Source organism: Dermacentor andersoni, chromosome 10 (genome assembly GCF_023375885.2).
Source record: "Dermacentor andersoni chromosome 10, qqDerAnde1_hic_scaffold, whole genome shotgun sequence".
Classification (NCBI taxonomy): domain Eukaryota; kingdom Metazoa; phylum Arthropoda; class Arachnida; order Ixodida; family Ixodidae; genus Dermacentor; species Dermacentor andersoni.
Genome location: NC_092823.1, coordinates 108085220 through 108099272, shown reverse-complemented (window position 1 = coordinate 108099272; position 14053 = coordinate 108085220). Strand labels below are relative to the sequence as shown.

General features: G+C 43.0%; 1 protein-coding gene across 2 annotated transcripts in view; it reads left to right on the top strand.

Annotated features, from left to right (window-relative positions):
- LOC126544608 (serine/threonine-protein phosphatase 2A 56 kDa regulatory subunit epsilon isoform-like) overlaps positions 1–14053 on the top strand; it is a 67035-nt gene that overhangs the window by 13984 nt on the left and 38998 nt on the right. For both annotated transcript variants that reach the window (XM_050192037.3, XM_050192039.3), the window contains exons 2-4: positions 9921–10117; positions 12080–12181; positions 12982–13074. In XM_050192037.3, coding sequence (XP_050047994.1) covers positions 9921–10117; positions 12080–12181; positions 12982–13074 — 392 coding nt within the window. The remainder of the gene's footprint in view (positions 1–9920; positions 10118–12079; positions 12182–12981; positions 13075–14053) is intronic.

Here is a 14053-nt window from a genome sequence, read left to right as displayed (position 1 = left end):
TCGCTTCTGTGCACTAGTGCGCATACACTGCATGCAACACTCGCAAGAGGTTTCACTTACCCCATTGCGGCTGTGTCTCTGATACAGCCTACCTGTTCTTTTTCTTTTTTGCTCTCACATGCCGACAGTCGCTCACATTTGTACAAGCGTCCACTAATGGCCTTTGTCGCTCACTCACCCTATAACTGTGAAAAAAGCGTGTGCATGCGTGTGTACTCATCAGTGAGTATGGTGACCTATAGATTATACCAAATTTGGAAACTGCAGCTGCAGGCAGCATGATCACCAGAGACACCCTGACTGATCCAGCTTAACCATTTGTTGGTGTCAGCTTGGCCTTGAAAAGGGGAAGAAATGTTCCTGCAATGACTGGTGTAAGGGGGGGGGGGGGGGGTGGTAGGTTGGTGGTTGGCAGGAGTGTCGCAAATATGTGCTCCACCTTTCCGGCAGTTACCTGCCGGTGTCTGCCAGCCACCAGCATTGCAGCAATTTTGTTTGTTTACTCCTCCGTGCTGCCGCTCTTGGTTTTCATCGTTGCAATATAGCGAGGAGGGTAAAAGGGACTTTTTGCTGTCTCCGTGGCCGCGCGTGCCAGACTCCGACTTCAGCTGACAGCAGCCAGGGCTGCGTGCGTCTGCTCTGCTCGGGGGACCTTCAAAAATAGAAGCATTCCCAACTCTGTGGCAAGCGTGGCTTTAGAAATGCTTATTTCTTTCTGTCTGATTTTCTTCCCCCCCCCCCCCCCATTTTTTTCTTAATTCTCACGGTGTTTAGTGAGGGGCCAAGTTTCTCGTGCTGTATGCCCTTTCTGCATCCAATTTGCGCTTGCGGAAGGTCAGGGATTATAAATAAATTTGAGCGGGAAAAATTGATGGCGCGGATGGCACCACAACATCCAGGGGACGGTTGACGTTCGCTTAAGAGGAAGCTTTAGCTCGGGCCCAACTCCGACGCGGCCTATTCAAATACATGTAAAACGCAAAAAGTTTTTATGAGATAACCCGTGGACCGTTTTTGATAAAATTTGTTGCATTTAAAAGAGAAAGTTAAATTCTAGTGACTGTTGGAAGCGGGATTTCGATTTAGGGCTTGAATTTTCTTAAAACGATTTTCAAATATTTGACCGTCTGAAAAAAGAAGCACGGAATTTACAAATTCATAGCTCTGCATCAAGAACTGATATCGCGGTTCTGTAAACGGCATCCATTAGATCATTCAAAGCGGACAAATTCAATATGTCATTTTACATCTTAAGTGAATTTGTTACGTTGGTTACAACGGTTTTGCAAAAGTTATTTCCCTATGATTAAATTTTTTTTTATATTCATGTGTAACATATCAATTTTGTCCGCTTTACAGTTACTATGAGATGCAATTCGGAGAATCGTATTATCATATTTGGTTGTTGAGCTACAAGGTTCTACACTTGATAGTTTCATTTTCTGAAAATTTTCGATTTTTGCCAATCTTTAACAAAATATGGACGACCTAACTCAAAACTTTCAAACCAACAGTCACTAGCTTTGAAGGTTTTCTTTTAAATGCAACAAGCCTCGTCAAATTTGGTGCAGTGGTTGCTGAGAAAAACGAATTCTCCCTTTACATGTATTTAGATAGGAGCACTCGAGCTAAAGCTTCCTCTTAACTTGCCTTTTCGTTCTTTGTTTTTCAAATTTATTTACTTAGTTCACCGCTGGGAATGCTCTACAGAAGTGATTTTATGTCTCATTCACATTAGCCACACACACACACACACACTTTTTTTAATGAGAAATGGAGAAAAGCCATTGTGGAAATCGATGCCAGCAGCCTCTTACTATGAACCACATTTTGGTAATGTGTCCGTCGTGGGAGGAGAAAAGACATTGTCATGAACTTCACGAAACACTAGCGTTACTTCATTCCTCATTGGTCTTCTTGGAGAACACACTGGCATCTCTTGACGATGCATTTGTTAATTTTTAGAAGCAAATTAAAAAAAAAATAAACTATGAAAGTATGAATTTTGTTGCTTCAAACATTTCTGTGTATAAAATCTTACCTTGTGATTGGTGCATCATAGCCTCAGTTGCTTTTTTGCCATAAATCCCTACATAACTACATTTATTCACTTATTTTTTCATCCCCCTGCTGGTTGGAGGTTCTATTAATGAGTATGGTGGGGCCAGACAGTTGGTGTGGCTTGTTTTTGGTTGTACAAATTGAATTGTTCACTGCCATTATGAGTTTTGATTACCGTAATGGGCTTCTTGCTTTTTATTCTTTTTTAACCAGAGTCTTCTGACAGGTGTTGACCGTGGTTTCAATGGTGCAATGATATGGTCGTTGCCATGGTTTACTCGAGAAGATTGGCTTTTTCCCCAGCAATTAGTGATCTGTTTCCTGCCATAGAAATGCAGTAATTACCTCCAGTGCCTTGATGATTAGCAGTAGCACATGTGTGTTAACCTGTGGTTATTGGAACAGTTGCTGATTTTTTATAGCTTATTGGTTTCAATTTTTATGTCCAAAGAGTTATCTCGTAAGGTTGTTGACGATGTCTATAACTGGGCACCTGCAGTAATGCCATTGTCTTCATGACTGGAACAAGATTTACCCACATGTGTGTTGTTTTAGCTTTTGGCACCTTTCCTCTTGTTGGGAGAACGGCCAAGAGATCTGTTGCTCATAGAGGCTGCACATTCTTTGGCTGTTCAGTGAGTGGCTGCATAAGAGTAAGGTAGCGATGAACCAGATGCTGAAAAGTATTGATGGGGCGGCGCAATGTCGTGCTGCCAATTCATTTGATATCCTTCGACTTGCTATTTTTCGCAAGCAGTCTTATTCACCTAGGTCCTCCAGATTACCCCTGACACTGTTGTCGCACTACTTTGTCGCTGAAATGTGTGCTGTCGATTTCGTCGCCAAGCTTGAGAGAGAATAGAAACCCGCTGAGTCCTCTGCACCGCCACTGACACTATCGTCACACTGCTTGCCATCCTGTCACTGCTTTCTCTATCTTGTGGCTTGTTATTTTACCAGCAGTACGTGTCTTATTATTTAAATGGGTCATCTGTACTATACGGACACTACCATTGCACTGTTTTACTATCTGAAATGAGTGCTCATTTTCTCACTCCCATTGCCGTGATTGAGAAAGGGCAACAGGGATCTGCTGCTTATTTTTTCAGGGTTACTGATTGTTTATATACTTTTTTTTCAGCAACCTACATGCATCACTATTTTGATCATTTGAACAGGCTTGCTGCCTGGCCTGGTGTGTCATGTCTGTGGCTTTTCTCGCTTTGGAATAAAAGTGGTGTGTTGGTTTTATAGCAACGTTCTCGTGTACTTTTCATATTGGGCATTACACTTTGTTTATCCCGCCTCAGCACTTGTCAAAAAAGGAAGAGATCGACTCGATAAATGGTTATGTCAGTTTCCGCATCGCAACAGGTTCTTTTAATGAGCAAACTGTTTTGATTGTCCGTCTAAATTTAGCGTCATTTAGCATCGTCCACCAGTTCCTGCTCCCCATGTAACTGCAGGCAGTACACTTGGCCCTGCGAAGCAGATGTCTCCATAAGCGTATCACTTGAAACTGAATGCTATTTGTGTTAATCTGGGGCTGGAAATACAATTTCTGGTTGAACTTGAGTTTGCATCTTGTTTCAGTTCTCTTTCGAGATATATGCAAAATGCTGCGAGATGTATTCGAGAAAATGCTTGCCTTTTTGATTCCTTTCCTTCCTGCTGTGTCTTTTTTCTTTTTTTCTCTGAATGCCTTGTTTACACACATATGGCTTCGGGCTCTCGGAGTGGAGGACTCTGCTAATCCTATTACTGAGTTGCGAAACCTTTCTTCTTTCTTTCCTGCCTTTGCTGTGGCTTTTTCACGGTCACATTTTCCTTTCCCCGGGTTCAAAGTCATCACGTTTCCCAAGGAGAGGGTTGTTTTATCATCGCTGCTGCTGCAGCAGCATGTGTTGGGCACTCTTCGGTCCTCAATCATCCTGGTTCGAGCAAGCGTACAAACGTTGATGACCTCAGGAAACCAGGCGTGTAATGCGTGGCAACGGCTGGCACAAAAATGCAAGGAAGGAAAGAATGGTTGCAAGCACATATCGAGAGCAAGCGAGATTATACTAGGTGAGACTCTGGGGTGAAAAAAATTTAACTCGTGAAGGTAGCATTCGTGCTGGTCAATGTTATTTAGGTAATGTTGTCATTGGTGTTTGCATGCTTTGCTGTCTTCTGTTTTGCTTCGCTTTGCCTACTCGTCCACCTGTTAAGCCTCCCATAGTGGTTACAGCACTGGTCCGTGCTTTGTCTTTGGTGTGTCTGTTTCATATGTGTGTGCTTGCGTGCGTGCAGATGTTTTGCTGCACATATTTAGCTTGTGTCCGGGTTCTGTGCTTAGGTCGCAGAATATTTGAGTTGGTTTCCAGTTTGTGTATTCCACAAATTTTCTGGGAATGTTTGTGTGCATTGTGGGGTGCGTGCAAGCAAGTGTTCATGTGTCGACGTGAATGTGAACCAACTCTCTATATATTGCTGGTTTTTCAGCTCAGTTCTTGGTGGATTGTTGCCCCCCCCCCCCTTTTATTTTTCTTCGTGGATTTTGATAAAAGAAGCAGAAAATGACCCACAAGATGGATTGAAGGTTCAGTATGACACTTCAGAAATGTGAACTGATGCTGAATTATGTTTCAACTGGCATGTACAATGTATCGCTTTGCAGTGGGGTGTGCAGATATTTCAAAATTTCAATTAATGAATAATTCCCTATTTGATTCAGTGTTTGAATCAAATAGTGAATATTCTTCAATATGAATATTTTCCTAATAGTTTTTGAATAGTCCTCAGGCATGAGTGGTCAAGCATAAGAAGAGCAGAAGTAATAAATTTAATCCCTGCAATTGTACTACACATAAAAGATTAGAATTTAGTAGTAGAGCACACTATTACATCACTCAGGAAGACAGACTTTTCCGTCTAAGTGCGATCATTCTTACTCTATGGAGAATTTGGGTGTGCGAGCAGACTGCTTATTTGCTCCGAATTCTAAAATTGAACGTTTTACTAAAGTTTTTAAACGTGCAATCTTGTGGCAGAAACTTGCTAAAATTGTGAACTCTAGGATATGAACATTGTTTGTTAATGCTGAAAACAGCTGTTCTTATTCGAGAACTGTTCAAAAAGTAACGGATATTTGATTTGATTTGACTATGGTTCTGGTGGCATTTGATTCGTATTCGATTCGACCTCAAAAATCACTGTTGCGCTGCCCTACTTTGCAGAGTAATTTTGTGTATTTACCATTCACACTGCAATGCCATCGGATCGTCGTATGCTGCTTAGTTTCCCAATGTTTTCAAATTGTTGGCATTGTTCTGGGTACAAGTTGTAAGTGCACTCAGTTTTGTGTGTTTGTTAAAGAAAGCTTCAGCTCGTTTCTTTTATTGGTCTTGCGCACTAGCCGATACATTCTGAGTCATTAGAACTGTGAAAATTATTTGCAGATCCTACGCACATCTTGAGGACTCTGCTCAAGTGACGTTTTTGTGAAGCAGTTAAATAAATTTGTTGCTTGCAGGTACCCTAATCGTCATCCTATGCAATGTGTAATTGCATGCAATGTTAAATGTATTGCACAAGTCACAACTTTAAATGTTGTGCAATGTTTATGTTATGCGCTATGCTGTTCACAGGCTATGCCGAAATGCGAGCACCAATTCAGGTGGACGCGCATTGTTGGGAGGTCGACGCAACCCGCTGCACTGCTTAGTGGCTGTGACATTGTGCTTGAGCTTACAGGTCCGATCCCGGCTGTGGTGGGATTGGACCCCTCATATTTTGAGGGGGTGAAGTGCAAAAGTGTTCGTGCTCTTGGGTTCACGCTCACATTATTAAACCACCTTAGGCATTCAAGATGAATCCAGAGCCCCCCTAACTACAGCATGCGTCATAATCGTACATGTAAAACACCGAAATTTTGAGGGGGGGAAGTGCAAAAGTGTTTGCACTTGGGTTCACGTTCACATTAATAAAGCACCCTAGGCTGTCAAGATGAATCCAGAGCCCCCCCAACTACAGCATGCGTCATGATCGTACATGTAAAACACCGAAATTTTGAGGGGGGCGGGGAAGTTGCAAAAGTGTTCATGCACTTGGGTTCATGCTCACATTATTAAAGCACCCTAGGTGGTCAAGATGAATCCAGAGCCCCCCTCCCCTTCAGCTACAGCTTGCATCATAATCGTACATGTAAAACACCAGAATTTAATTAGATGTTGACGTGAAGTTGTCACTTGGATAAAGGCGACGTTTGATGCTTGTTGAGGGAAGGGGGGTGAGAAGTGCATGGCAGAGAGAAGTACAACACGTGTGTAAATAAAGGTGGGGCTTATATATACCTGTTGTGCGAGGGATTTGCCAAGAATTGGGCAGCCCAAATGCAAGAAACTCACTAAAAAATCAAATAAGTTGTTGAATGTCATGCGCTACTGTAATGAGAGAGAGGCCTGTGTGCTTTATAGATACCAACGAGATGACGCTGTATGTACAGGTTTTATGTCACAATTGAATGTCTTACTGCACAGGGCACTGGTGTGCACTCACTGCCACTGTTTTGTGGGCCAGTTCTGGGCTCTTGGGCCAGTTTGCTGTGTCCTGTTAGGCAGGATACTCATCGAACAAACGGCATGAAGTGGGGTTAGATTAGAAAGCCACACTTTAAGAACTGTCTAAATCAGCGGCAAGGCCAGAGTGTAGTGGCTTGTTTTGTTGAAGCAGTAGGACAGGTATGAGTGAAGGTGTGCTAATACTATTACAAAGTTTATAATAGGGAATCGAAATATTCAAAACATGGAATATTTATAGAAAAATTTTGGGATAATTGGCACCCGTGAGCAAGCTCTTCAGGAAAGAAACACTAAAACATCGAGGAGTTGATTTCTCTTGTTTTAGTACTTGGACTACCTGAATATAAAGTCAAAGCCCATATTTTTATACCACTACGTTTGGCAGTCATAGAACACATGTGCAGAGCTATCACAGGGACATAAGCCAGCATTTCATGACGTGGTGGGTAACGAAACAAACTTGTTTGTGAAAACATGAATGACTAAATTGCTTAGTGCTCTCACGTTTCACCACATTTTTTCTAAGGCATAGAGAGCTATGGCATTCACTTAACAGAACAGAGAAATCACAAGTAAAAAATGCCATGTCAGCACTCCATTAAAGGCCTTCACCACAGCGTCCTTTCTAGTTCATGATGATCACCGTCATCTCTGGAGCCCTCTGATAACTTATCTTTCCTATTCCCCCTTGGTGGTCAGTGTCACAACGAGGGCACCAGTACAATAATCGTTGTGTTCTTCACTTTGCGTTTGATAAGATTCGAAGCCCCACCATTATGACATCCTCTCCTTATGACAGCTATGCAACATGATCTCTTCGTTCTCTGCACATAGTCTGTGTCTCATCCGGAGGTCTCGAGAAATCGACATGAGAAATCATTCTTCTCCACAGGAGGTGTACAAGTCGGTCTGTGTTTCAGACCTCAGTGGTACACATCAAACACTGCTCAAACGAGACAGTTTGCCTTTGGGGTCCTTCGGGCACGTGCTAGCAGTCTGTGCACATTTATTTTCTTTTGTGTCGTCAGTGCTAGCAGTTCAGCTTCCCTTTATAAAACGGTGGGGAGGAGGGGAGGCATGACAGGTAGCTTTTGTTTGCCGTGCCATCGTCCGTCAGCAGCCCACGGCTGAGTTGTCACAATGCACCGCTCTTGCCGCCACTTGTTCCGACTCTCGTGTGCGTGGAAGGGATGCACACGTTGCACACCCCAACGCCTCGCCCGACCTTGGAAAGGAAGGGAGGTTGGGGGGGGGTGGGCGCGGCTGTTGAATGACGGCAGCAACTGATGCGATGCGTGTCATCTTTTGCGAAAGAGTTCGGAGAGACGGAGAGAAAACACAAAGAAAAAGAAAAAGCGGGATTGGCCGGAAAAGGAAGTTCCTTTGTGAAAGCGCTTCTAGCGCATCGTGCGCGCCGTCTAGCACTGGCTGATAACGGTGGATAGCGTGCACCCATTTGGATGGTGCTCTTCTATTTACCGCAAACAGGTAGCTGCCTTTGCTACACTCTGTGACAGTTGCGTCCGTTTTCTGTCTGTGCTACGACACCTTGTACCTTACGCGAGGTTCTCTTGCCTCTTAGAGCAACAATCTGAAGTACAGCACTCACATTGCTGGCACTGCGCCATGGTGCACGAGGTGGTCATAAACCAACCTTTATGTGGAAGTTTAAGTGATGCTAGTGATGCTGCACTGCGTATCATACTTAGCAGCCAACACTGTGATGGCTAGGCAAGTAATGCAGTCATTAGACTCTCACTTAGTGTGTTTTGCAACACAGTTGTTTTTGATCTGTAACACTTTCCACGGAATAGCTACTTCATATATTATAACTATAACTTGCAGGTGTAAAGTTATGTCAAGTCACATATCACTTGTGCACCATGGTGCTTCCTTTCATCATCATCATAACTCTTCAGCCAACACTGGGAATGAATTGCAACAAATGATTGAGGACCTTAACTGAGAAAGTGTAAGAGTAGAGTTGAAGATTAATATGCAGAAGAGAAATGTACTGTTCAATAGCTTGGCAAGGGGACAAGAATTCATGATTGCCAGTCAGGCTGTAGAGTCTCTGCAGGAGTATGTTTAAATAATTTACGCACAGGGGACCCTGGTCATGAGAAGGAAATTTACAGAAGAACGAAAATGGGTTGGAGTGCATACAGCAGGCATTACCAGATAATGACAGAGCTTATCATTGTTGTTGAAAAGAGTACAGTCATTGCATTCTATTGGTGCCAACATATGGGGCAGAAACTTGGAGGCTAACACAAGAAGTTCGAGAACATGTTAAGGGCCTTGCAAAGAGCGATTGAACGAAAAATGTTAGACGTAACGTTAAGAGATCAGAAAGAAAAAGGGGGTAGCTGATATTCTAGTTGACATTAAGAAAATGAAATGTAGCTGGGCAGCTCATGTAAGGTGTAGGGTAGATAACTGGTGGACCATTAGAGTTACAGAATGGGTGCCAGGGAAAGGGAAGTGCAGGTGAAGAGAGAGAGAGAGAGAAAGCAAGGACAGGAAAGGCAGGGAGGTCAACCAGAAGAGTATCCGGTTTGCCATCAGGTGAAGATGGCAGGAAAATAGGTGGGGTGATTTATTTCTAGGAGAGGCCTCTGTCCTGCAGTGGATATAAAGATAGGCTGGTGATATTTTCATTGATAATGTACATTTAAAATATTCAAAGCTTTCCTTTGGTTCTTGTGTGCACATTCCAAGCTAGTGTTTGCAACTGTTCTGTAGAGAGTAACGAATGTTTTTACCTTTGTTTTGGTGGTTCCATAACACTATAAATTTTATTATAGCAACCTGTATGGTTTGCTATAAAGAAAAAAAAATGGGCAAGAGTCGTCATACTCCATTTATCCTTGGAATATTATGTGTTTATATCGGTATCATGCAAACAGTGCATCTAAATTTATGTGGAATAAGGTTTTGTACATGATACAAAAGCTTCAATAAAACTTGGTGCTGGGCTAGTTGGTGATGCATTCTTTAAAACTGATGGTAGCGCTAAAAAGGACGTGTCGTCTTTTCATCGTGTGTCCATCCTTTTTAGCGCTACCATCAGTTTTAAAGAATACAAAAGCTTGTTTGGACAATCGGATAAATATGAAAAAAAAACAGTATTCATCAGTGCATCAGTGTCCCATCACCCTCTCTGTTAAAATAAGTCATCCTTCAATGCAGATTCAGTATGTAACGTCAAGTTATCTTTAGCAGAATCAATTGCATCAATAGCTCTGGCAATGCCTGTGTTCACGTGCTGACCACCCCCCCTGGAACTCTGTGCAGATGTTGGTGCCGGGGAGCAGGAGGAGCTCCTGATTCGCAAGCTGCGTCAGTGCAGCGTCGTATTCGACTTCATGGACCCCGTGGCTGACATCAAGGGCAAGGAGGTGAAGAGGGCCACACTGAACGAGCTAGTCGACTATGTCACTGCTGGCCGCGGGGTGCTTACAGAGCCAGTCTACCCGGAGATCATACGCATGGTGAGGTTCTCGGGCTGCAGAACATTGTGAGAGGGTGGAAGTGGGGTGGTGGGGCTTATTCGACTGTTAAACAGTCTTTGCGTTTATGCCCTTCTGGCACTGATTAATTTTAATTGCACATCCGAAATTCATTTTCTCCGCATATTTTGCATCTCCAGAAAGAAAAGCGTACAGCTGCATAACAAATTGAGAATTTTCAATTGTGAGTGAGTTCTGTCAAGTTTACAGAACGTGAACTCTGTGCAAGAACTCTCTGCAGGAACTTCTGATATGAGAACGTCAACTATTCCATGTCAAGCGTACCGGGAAGGCACCAATCCAGTTAGCAACTTGAAAAATATGTCTACTGTAAGACGCACAGCCTCCCAGCTCATTTTACTAAAACACTTCATACTTGTTATTCACGCTTGCAGCATAGGGCCATCCAGAGGTGTTCAAAGACGTGTGCAACACGCTCTAAATATTTTAGTCAGTGCTTTTGGCATTCAATACATTATTTTGGCATGCACAATCGTGCATGCTGTGCCTGATAAGGTTATGCCTTAGCACAAATCTGGACACCTGAACAGCCTGCAAATGGGCCAGGAGTGTGTGAGGGGTAAAACTTTGAGGACATGCGCTGACACACATTTGTCAAAATGCTTCTGTATAATCGGTATAAATTAAAACATAAAGGGAAAGTTACTAGAGTTTGCTTTTTCATTTTCAGGGTCACCTGCATTTGTAACAGTTGATTCTGTAAAATGTTGATTTGTATCTAAACCAGTCTTACATGCTGGCTATGGTGTAATTTGCATATTGCCCTCTAATTTGATTGCATGTAACATGTGTTCTCTAAGGCTCTTTTTCTTCTTTGCATTACAGTTTGTACTGGTAAAGCATAACCATTTGACAAAATATTTGCTGAACAAAGCTGCGGAGCAGGTTATTTGGGAGGAATTTTGGTAGAAAGGTTACTTTTGTGAGATAAAAGGCATACAGGCCTATGAAAGACCTGCCAATAGTGAACCATTTCAGTGTGTCCATTGTCTCTGTCTGTGTCCCTTTCATTTTGAAAAGTAGCGCATATGCTGAAATTATAATATTCAGTTGTGCAGTGGCTGATGGCCCTGGATAGGTTAAGAATGCTGTTTGCTGCACATTTTTTTTTTGTAGCCAGTTATGAGACTGGAGAGATGCACAATCTTGACACATTCTTGGAAAGTAGTATTGGGGTTTTGATGGGCAGTGCAAGTTTCTTGGCAGTGTCCTCTCCAGGCGCTAATTAATTCTGTTTGTTGAAAATTTAGTTTCACCTAAATTTCTGCATCTTCAGGTCATGAGAAGTGTACAACTGCGGAACGTATTAAGCATTTTAAATTCTACAGTGTGTTTTGTCAAGATTGTTGAACATGGACTCCATGTGAAAACTATGTAGAGGAACATCAGATGTGAGAACATGGAACTATTTCATGTCTAGCATACTTGTAATGCACCTATTTATCCACTTAAAAAATATGCTTGAAATACACAAAATATTTTGAGAAACAATGATAGAAGTGAATTGGCACCGGATGAGATACTGGCGCCAACAGCACATACACATAGACATTTGCTTTCCAACTCGTATTACTAACATTTACACTTATTAGTCAAATATAGAGCACAGCTAGGTCCTATCAGAAGTATTTCAAGGTGCATGGGACACATTTTAAATGTCAGTACTGTCATCAGTGTTCTTGTTGTCGATGGACTATCTCAGCATGCATAATTGGGCACACAGAATCTGGGAGGGGCATACTGTTTTGTGGCATCTTGTAGTAAGCTTGAGTCAGGACATCGCAGTTGGGTCTGGATTGTAACTTGTTCTCTACAGCTGTGCTCGAATGCTGGCTGACTGAAAATGACAACCATCGCTCTATTCTGTCTTTTAAGCAAGTGCCATGTCATGCATCGAGCTTTGCATTTTCCCTGTCGTTGCAGATCTCTTCGAACCTCTTTCGGACACTACCTCCAAGCGAAAACCCAGATTTTGATCCTGAAGAAGATGACCCCACGTTAGAGGCCTCCTGGCCACATTTGCAGGTAATGGAATTTTGGACACTGTGTTACAGTGTCATTCATATCAGCAGCAGAGGGGGGCGAGGGGGGGGGGGGGGGGGGGGGGGGGGGGCGTGCATGCAAGGGAAGCCTAAAGCTCGAGCTCACATTTCGTCTAATAAAGGCAGAACCGCAGTGAACAAAGCCACAAGAATGCCTGAAGCTGCAAGCATGAAGATTAGACAAAGCCATGCACTAATTGTTGATTTCATGGTAGCTGAACAATCGAAATGTCAGAGTTTTTTCTAGCTATTTGAGTCAAAAACAATGCGGGGATTGAACTTGACGCCAACTCCTTTCTGGGTTGGTTGCTCTACGATCTGAGCTAACCAGGAGGCTAGCAAATTGCAGGGTGAGGGCGCAGTGCAGGCGTCAGTAAGGCAACTATTTGAAGGTTAAAGCTGACCTTGTGTCAAACCACCTGTATGGTTGTTGCAGTTATGTTTGTAGTGCTTCTGCCTGTTCAGAACTAGTTCCGTCTTGACTGTGCACCATCATGCTGTGCCTGCAACACATTCCCAGGTTGTAAACCAGATTCCTTTTCTGGTGTGATCTTCTTTTTGAAGTAACATAAAAAATCTTTGATAGTTGCCTGCAGTATGGCAATCAAATGGTTGCGTTAAGTTAGCTGAGTGCTCCGTAGGTGAATGGAACCATGCTTTGTAGCTCTTGCAGGTGTGGTGAGCCATTTGGAGTGAACTTGTCCTGAAGTAACCTTACAGCCTGCCTTTCTCAAAATCATGTCCTATCTTCTCTTCTTTTTCTTTTTCCCCTTCCTGATGCAGCTTGTGTACGAGTTTTTCTTGCGGTTTTTGGAGTCTCCGGACTTCCAGCCAGCACACGGAAAGCGAGTCATAGACCAGAAGTTTGTTTTACAGGTGAGTGGTGATTCTGTTTTGCCCCGCATATTCGCTTTAAGTTACAAAAAGATGGCCCTTCTGGGAAGCGATGTTCACTACTTTCTTCTTCTGTTGGCCTCCTTCATTCACAGCCCCTGACCGATGATTCGGATGAGCTCATTTATTTGTACAGCTTCATAGCTGCACAGCACATCTCGAAGACTCTGGCGTATTCCAAGCAGCTGAAATTTTGGGGCACTCGCAGTGCGCCATTCAATATTTCAGACCCTGAATTCACATCGCATGCTATTTCCATGATAGTCTAGTAGAAAGAGCAATGTTTTTTACTTTAATACATCATCTTCTTGAAAACAAAAGTAGCAAAGCTTAGCTGATTCAATAGTCACACTGTGCTCAAACCATAAGAAAAAGCCAAGCCAAGTCTAGCTGCTAAGTCGTAAAGGCTGCATTTGGCAGTTTGTCATACATGTTCTCTTTGTCTGGCGTTTGATCCTTTACATGCGATGTAGCAATACAGTTTGAGCGCTTTCATTGTCTGTTGTTGCAAGTTTTTTATCACTCGCAATAGAATCGTACTAACTACAGCAGGCACGTACCCAGGATTTTTTTTCAGTGGGGTCAAACCCAAGGTAACTTTTAAATGCAGTAGAAGGGGGAGAGGGGGGTACCTTTACTAGTACAATTGTGAATAATGCCCACCGTTCGCCATAATGACATGTTAACCCGCAAAAGAGAAATGAAGTAAGGTGTATCTCACAGGTACGCAGGCAGGGACAGATACACGGGTAGGGACAGATATGCCAGTCCCGTACGACCATGTAGAGCGCAGGACGTTGTGGTTCTAGACGTACTGCGCCCACCGCAGAAGGTTAGAGAAACACCCACATACAGTCAACAACCGATTTTTCGGACCCTCTAGGGAACGTAAAAACGTCAGAAAATTCAGGCAGTCCGAAAAAATGAATGCATGCAAAAAAACGCACCCTTTTTATTTTTT